Source organism: Mandrillus leucophaeus, unplaced genomic scaffold (genome assembly GCF_000951045.1).
Source record: "Mandrillus leucophaeus isolate KB7577 unplaced genomic scaffold, Mleu.le_1.0 Scaffold729, whole genome shotgun sequence".
NCBI lineage: Eukaryota > Metazoa > Chordata > Mammalia > Primates > Cercopithecidae > Mandrillus > Mandrillus leucophaeus.
Window position 1 is genome coordinate 259,855 of NW_012107908.1, and position 8,443 is coordinate 268,297.

Genomic DNA, 8,443 nt, shown 5'->3' on the forward strand with positions numbered 1-8,443 from the left:
TTTTTTTTTTTTGAGATGGAGTCTCACTCTGTCACCCAGGCTGGAGTGCAGCGGTGTGATCTTGGCTCACTGCAAGCTCTGCCTCCCGGGTTCACACCATTCTCCTGCCTCAGCCTCCTGAGTAGCCGGGACTACAGGTGCCCGCCACCATGTCCGGCCAATTTTTTTTGTACTTTTAATAGAGACAGTGTTTCACTGTGTTAGTGAGGATGGTCTCGATCTCCTGACCTCATGATCCACACACCTCAGCCTCCCAAAGTGCTGGGATTACAGGCGTGAGCCACCGCGCCCGGCCAAGAGTCCCCTCTTAAGTGCTACACTTCATTACAGAGTATAAAGTGAAAGTGCTCTGACTGAAACAGAGCTAGAGGCTCAGCATTTTACCTGCTTAGGTTTCTGTTTAGTTCTTTTCTAGCATCTTTATGGAATCAACACTACAGTTCAAGAAAATAAGGTGTGAAAAAAAAATTCTGGTCCAGTCTCTTTGGGAGAGTTGAGGAAAACAAAATTCAGAGTTAAAGTCACTTTCCAAGTTCACAGGGCTATTCAGTTGCAGAGCCAAAGTAGAACTCAAATTTTTTAGTATTTAGTGTTTCTTCTACATCACAAAATATTCTGTGTAAAAATTCTGATTAACTGGTATTCATCAGGAGAAGTAAAAACACTCAGGCATTTCTAAAAAGGAAAAAGAATTTCTAGCAATCATTTTTACCTAATACCTACTTTTCAGTTACAGAATCTGCAGAGGGCCCAGCAGCATTCTGACCATTAGTGCCAACTTTTCCCACTTTCTTCACGGTCTCCAGAGCTCTTAAGGTACTGTCAGTACTACGTGAGATTAGCTGGGAAACACTGTTTTCTGCATTTGAAATTCCGTTTGTACTTGGAACAATTTTCCCTGTTGTTTCAGTACTTCCTATGACAGAAATGACATTTCCGGCTGTGGTTGTGACAGTGTTGTTTACACCAACTTTATTTAGAAGAGGAAACGTTCTTACAGTGGCATTGATCTTTTTGTTCCTTAATCGATACCTGTTTCAAAAACAATCAACAGATTGGTGAATATTTCACTAAATCTTACTCAAGAAAAAAAATGGCAATGGGCAATGGGAAAAGATTGAAAAAGGAGGAAACAGTTTTGACAACAAGTTTCTTCAGCTAAATAATCAAATACAGTCTGTATCAAATTCTACTGCAACAGATGCCACATGAAAATATATATGCCATTCACATATGTATATAATATACATGTAATTAATATAGCAAGCCGAGTATACATGTAATCTTTTTTTCCCCCTCATGCCACTCTGTCCAAGAATGTATTAAAAAGAACCTTTTGAAGGAGTGGAAAGAGATCATTTGAAAATTTTGTGTAACTAGAATATAAGGTATGTTATGTAAAAATGATGGGAATTGGCAACGAACTTGGCTGAGAACACAGAGTAAAGAGAAAAGGTATGCAAGAGCTGAAGCCATTCTCTGTTGTTACCAAACTGTAAAAGGATTATATAATTTTAAAAAATAATTTTAAAAACTCATTCTTAAACATTACACAAAAATAGAAATTCTTTATTACATTTTTCAGATTAGTTTATACCTATAGTTAAAAACATTTCTATTAGAGATTTTTCTGATACTAAGTTTTGAGTTTAAGGTGATCATTGGATATAATATTCTAATACACAAAAGGACTGGCAATTTGATTTTGGATTCCATTTAAGAAAATGTGTTTCCACTTATATACCAAAATTTCATTATAATGTAATCCTTAACAATGCTCCCTAACATATGTGTGTGTGTGTGTGTGTGTGTGTGTGTGTGTGTGTGTATGTATTTTTTTTTTATTTTTTTATTTTTGAGATGAAGTTCCACTCTTGTCAACCAGGTTAGAGTGCAATGGTGTAATCTCGGCTCACTGCAACCTCCGCCTCCTGGGTTCAAGCGATTCTCCTGCCTCAGCCTCCCAAGTAGCTGGGATTACAGGCGCCTGCCACTATGCCTGGTTAACTTTTGTATTTTTAGTAGAGATGGGATTTTGCCATGTTGGCAAGGCTGGTCTCGAAATCCTGACCTCAGGTGATCTGCCCACTTCCGCCTCCCAAAGCGCTGGGATTACAGGTGTGAGCCACCATGCCCTGCCCCTCCAATATTTTTAAAGTGGTGAAAAATTAAGTTCATGAACAGAAAGAAGGCTATACATATTTGGGGTCATAATTATATATGCCTAAAGTAATCTGTTATTAATATTATATATAAACATATGGCAATTAAATATGAACAGTGTTAGTAATAAGCAATGCCTTCACAATAGTTTCCCTTTTAGTCCTCTGGTATCTAAAACAGCTTCATTGTTCAATCCTTTTCTTCTCCTTCTCTTTAACATGTAAACATTGGCAGAGGAACATGATGCTCAATAAGAGACAAGTGCTCCTAGATAAGACTGGCTAAAAGTGAAGTAACAGAACATAAAAAAAAAAAACAGGTGATAGCCAGTTTACACAACCTTTTTTTTTTTTTTTTGAGACGGAGTTTAGCTTTTGTCACCCAGGCTGGAGTACAATGGCGTGATCTCAGCTCACTGCAACCTCCGCTTCCTGGGTTCAAGCAATTCTCCTGCCTCAGCCTCCGGAGTAGCTGTCATTACAGGCGCGTGCCTACCACCACACCTGGCTAATTTTTGTATTTTTAGTAGAGATGGGGTTTCATCATGTTGGCCAAGCTGTTCTCGAACTCCTGACCTCAAGTGATCCGCCCGCCTTGGCCTCCCAAAGTGCTGGGATACAGGCATGAGCCACCGTGTCCGGCCAACATCATCTTACAGATAAGAGGAAAAGCAATAATTACATCTTTCAAGAAGGAAGGGCATGAGTAGACCTATATTTTAGGAAGGCAATCTGGTGGTCTGGAGGGGCCCAAAGATCCCTATACCTTCCTTCACATGCTCTCTGAAATCTACTCTCATTATTCTTTTCCTCAGAGTTTTTATACAAAATATCGTGTCTCCTTGCTTTCCATCTTCAAAAAACAAAACTTGGCCGGGCATGGTGGCTCACACCTGTAATCCCAGCACTTTGGGAGGCTGAGGAGAGTGGATTACCTGAGGTCAGGAGTTCGAGACCAGCCTGGCCAACATGGTGAAACACTGTCTCTACTAAAAATACAAAATTATTTGTATTTTTACAAAAATTAGCCGGGTGTGGTGGTGCATGCCTGTAATCCCAGCTACTCGGGAGGCTGAGGCAGGAGAATTGCTTGAACCCAGGAGGCGGAGGTCGTGGTAAGCCGAGATCGCGCCATTGCACTCCAGCCTGGGCAACAAGAGTGAAACTCTGTCTCAAAAAAAAAAAAAAAAAAAGTCAAATTTTGACAGAGCTTTAGATATGTGATGACTGCAGAAAACGATCGTGTTAATTATGCAGGAACTCAATACACTGCATCTCAACCAGATTAGAGGGTTTTTTCTCAAATTAGAACAATCATTTTAAAGGTAGGGTATAGGCCGGGCGCGGTGGCTCACGCCTGTAATCCCAGCACTTTGGGAGGCCGAGACAGGCGGATCACGAGGTCAGGAGATCGAGACCATCCTGGCTAACATGGTGAAACCCCGTCTCTACTAAAAATACATAAAAAAAAATTAGGCAGGTGCGGTGGCGGGCGCCTGTAGTCCCAGCTACACGGGAGGCTGAGGCAGGATAATGGTGTGAACCCGGGAAGTGGAGCTTGCAGTGAGTGGAGATTGCGCCACTGCACTCCAGCCTGGGCAACAGAGCAAGACTCCGTCTCAAAAAAAAAAAAAGGTAGGGTATAAAGAAAAAGGTACATGGGCTGCCTTTTAAGTTTATCACAGATTAGTCTAGGAGATGTTTACTTGTATGTGTAACTGTGTATTAAAATGTAAAAAATAACTAAGGAACTGTGGGTAATAATAGTAGGTACAAATGTAAGGGTTTAGAGTATAAAGATATTTTAGGGCTGGGCTTATTCTTTACACAAGTAAAATAAAGACAACAAGGAAAATGATTAGGATTTCCTTGAAACAATAATAATTAATATTTATCAAGTGGTTATTTCAGTCTATTCCAGGCACTATGCTTTACATAGATTATCTGGTTGCTCCATGTCAAAATGTTATATACCTAAAATTTGGATTAGTACTTCGAAATGGTAAACTCATAGACTTTTGTTGATAAACAAAAAGGCAACAAGATCCACGATAAGGTCAACATTTATCGCCTCATGAAATCATGCAAGCTATCTCAAAAATTGGAACTTATGGGAAAAGCTAATCTTCAGTCACATCCTAGTGAGAATTAGATCACTATCCTAGATGACTTTCAGGATTTTAGGCTCTCCAATATGGCAGCTTCTCTCATATCTTATTGATTTTGCCTGTGCTGCCTTCTTCATTCACAAGGCCCTTCCTTCCTTGCTATCTATACTTTTCGATATAGCTCAGGTATCATCACTTCACCTCTAAGAAGCCATCCACAATACCTCTCATAGAATTATTATTTTTCCTGTGTTCCAATAACAACTGGAACAATTGTGTTCCAAAAAAAATTTAGATTTATTTTTTGAAAGTCTTTACCAGCTGGGTGCAATGGCTCATGCCTGTAATCCCAGCCTTTTGGGAGGCCAAGGGGGGCGGATCACTTGCAGTCATGAGTTCTAGACCAGTCCGGCCAACATGGCGAAACCCAGTCTCTACTAAAAATACAAAAATCAGCTGGGCATGGTGGCGGGTGCCTGTAATCCCAGCTACTTGGGATGCTGAGGCAGAAGAATCGCTTGAACCCAGCAGGTGGAGGTTGCAGTGAGCCGAGATTGCACCATTGCACTCCACCTGGGTGACAGAGCGACTGCATCTCAAAAAAAAAAAAGTTTTTACCCTAGTCTATTTTGTTAAAAAACTGAGATATAGTTCATTCTTTTAGGATGCTCAATTCAGTAATTTTTAGTATATTCACAAGGTCATCCAATTATCACCACTATCTAATTCTGAAACATTTTCATCATCCCCAAGAGAAACCTATACACATTAGCATTCACTCCCCATTCCTGTCCCAGCCCTAAACCCCTAGAAACCATTAATCTACTTCCTATCTCTACGAATTTGTCTATTCTAGACATTTAACATAAATGGAGCCATATAAATATGTGACCTTTTGTATCCGGCTTCTTTCATTTAGCACAATGTTTTAAAGGTTCATCCATATCGTAGCACATAATAGTACTTCATTCCTTTTTTATGGCTGAATAATATTCCATTGTATGGATAGAAAACAGTTTTACAACATTACCTTGCCAAAACTCTTCAAAAGCTTATTTCCTAAACATGTATACATAAGGTCTCCATAATCTGGCACCAACCTATCTAATCTTATTTTATACCAGTCCCTAACATAAGCCTTCAGATCTAAAAGGCTGGTCTCCTCAATATTCCATATAATTACAGACAGATTTAATCCATGTTATGTTGTTCTTTTTTTCTGTAATTCCCCATATTTCTCCCAGCAATATAACATTTTCCTGTCCTTTAATCCAGCTTCAGTATTGTTTCATATGTGTAAATGCTAATATTACATAAATCCACAACTATATCATAAATCACTTAAAAGCAAAGGTATCTTACGTTTCATGTGCCAAAAACAGAGCTCCAAGATTGAGTGCATAAATAACATTTGTTAATTAGACAATGTTCTCCAATATATATTTTCTAAAATCTTGCCCAGGGAAGACTGTAAAAGTCTTTTTCTTTTTTTTTTTTGAGACGGAGTTTTGCTCTTGTTGCCCAGGCTGGAGCACAATGGTGTGATCTCGGCTCACTGCAACCTCCACCTCCCAGGTTCAAGCCATTCTCCTGCCTCAGACTTCCCAGGTAGCTGGGATTACAGGCATGCGCCACCACGCCCGGCTAATTTTGTATTTTTAGTAGAGAAGGGGTTTCTCCATGTTGGTCAGGCTGGTCTTGAACTCCCAACCTCAGGTGATCCGCCCACCAAGGCCTCCCAAAGTGTTGGGATTACAGGCCTGAGCCACCATGCCCAGTCTGTAAAAGTCCCTTAATAAACAATTTCTCCCATCATGTGCTGACTGCAGAAGTAGCAAATGTTACTGCTTATCTATCCATCATTGATTGCTATGTGCCTAGCACAATGCTTTTTTCCTAGCAGGCATATAACAGACACTGATAGACTATTTATAGGCAACAAAATCTGAACATCAACATAATTGATATTTTACTAAATCTTACTCAAGATTTTAGAGTTGGAAATAACTTTTCAGATCATCTGAAAATTTAAAAACTTTTTTCTAAAGGCACCAAAACCTTTTGACAAATGAAATCTTAGGCTGACACTCAATAGCAATTAACAGTGACAATAATAATAAAGCAAATATTTACTGAGCGCTTACTATATGGCAGGCATTGTTCGAGGCATACTGAAGAATTAATTCACTTAATCCTCGCAACCAATATAGGAAGTTGACACCATTATAATTCTAGTTTTATGAATGAGTAAACTAAGGTAGACAGATTAAGTAGCTGGCCTAAGATCACACAGCTGGGAAACCATGAGCCAGAACTTGAGCCCCGAGAGTGTGGTTCCAAAGAGTCCCCCCCCTTTTTTTTTTTTGAGATGGAGTCTCACTCTGTCACCCAGGCTGGAGTGCAGCGGTGTGATCTTGGCTCACTGCAAGCTCTGCCTCCCGGGTTCACACCATTCTCCTGCCTCAGCCTCCTGAGTAGCCGGGACTACAGGTGCCCGCCACCATGTCCGGCCAATTTTTTTTGTACTTTTAATAGAGACAGTGTTTCACTGTGTTAGTGAGGATGGTCTCGATCTCCTGACCTCATGATCCACACACCTCAGCCTCCCAAAGTGCTGGGATTACAGGCGTGAGCCACCGCGCCCGGCCAAGAGTCCCCTCTTAAGTGCTACACTTCATTACAGAGTATAAAGTGAAAGTGCTCTGACTGAAACAGAGCTAGAGGCTCAGCATTTTACCTGCTTAGGTTTCTGTTTAGTTCTTTTCTAGCATCTTTATGGAATCAACACTACAGTTCAAGAAAATAAGGTGTGAAAAAAAAATTCTGGTCCAGTCTCTTTGGGAGAGTTGAGGAAAACAAAATTCAGAGTTAAAGTCACTTTCCAAGTTCACAGGGCTATTCAGTTGCAGAGCCAAAGTAGAACTCAAATTTTTTAGTATTTAGTGTTTCTTCTACATCACAAAATATTCTGTGTAAAAATTCTGATTAACTGGTATTCATCAGGAGAAGTAAAAACACTCAGGCATTTCTAAAAAGGAAAAAGAATTTCTAGCAATCATTTTTACCTAATACCTACTTTTCAGTTACAGAATCTGCAGAGGGCCCAGCAGCATTCTGACCATTAGTGCCAACTTTTCCCACTTTCTTCACGGTCTCCAGAGCTCTTAAGGTACTGTCAGTACTACGTGAGATTAGCTGGGAAACACTGTTTTCTGCATTTGAAATTCCGTTTGTACTTGGAACAATTTTCCCTGTTGTTTCAGTACTTCCTATGACAGAAATGACATTTCCGGCTGTGGTTGTGACAGTGTTGTTTACACCAACTTTATTTAGAAGAGGAAACGTTCTTACAGTGGCATTGATCTTTTTGTTCCTTAATCGATACCTGTTTCAAAAACAATCAACAGATTGGTGAATATTTCACTAAATCTTACTCAAGAAAAAAAATGGCAATGGGCAATGGGAAAAGATTGAAAAAGGAGGAAACAGTTTTGACAACAAGTTTCTTCAGCTAAATAATCAAATACAGTCTGTATCAAATTCTACTGCAACAGATGCCACATGAAAATATATATGCCATTCACATATGTATATAATATACATGTAATTAATATAGCAAGCCGAGTATACATGTAATCTTTTTTTCCCCCTCATGCCACTCTGTCCAAGAATGTATTAAAAAGAACCTTTTGAAGGAGTGGAAAGAGATCATTTGAAAATTTTGTGTAACTAGAATATAAGGTATGTTATGTAAAAATGATGGGAATTGGCAACGAACTTGGCTGAGAACACAGAGTAAAGAGAAAAGGTATGCAAGAGCTGAAGCCATTCTCTGTTGTTACCAAACTGTAAAAGGATTATATAATTTTAAAAAATAATTTTAAAAACTCATTCTTAAACATTACACAAAAATAGAAATTCTTTATTACATTTTTCAGATTAGTTTATACCTATAGTTAAAAACATTTCTATTAGAGATTTTTCTGATACTAAGTTTTGAGTTTAAGGTGATCATTGGATATAATATTCTAATACACAAAAGGACTGGCAATTTGATTTTGGATTCCATTTAAGAAAATGTGTTTCCACTTATATACCAAAATTTCATTATAATGTAATCCTTAACAATGCTCCCTAACATATGTGTGTGTGTGTGTGTGTGTGTGTGTGTGT

General features: G+C 39.0%; 1 protein-coding gene across 1 annotated transcript in view; it reads right to left on the reverse strand.

Moving 5' to 3' along the window:
* Positions 1–8,443, reverse strand: part of RC3H2 (ring finger and CCCH-type domains 2) — a 63,526-nt gene that overhangs the window by 13,735 nt on the left and 41,348 nt on the right. Inside the window, exon 9 of the mRNA XM_011965488.1 lies at positions 7,347–7,655. Within this exon, the coding sequence (XP_011820878.1) occupies positions 7,347–7,655 (309 nt within the window). The remainder of the gene's footprint in view (positions 1–7,346; positions 7,656–8,443) is intronic.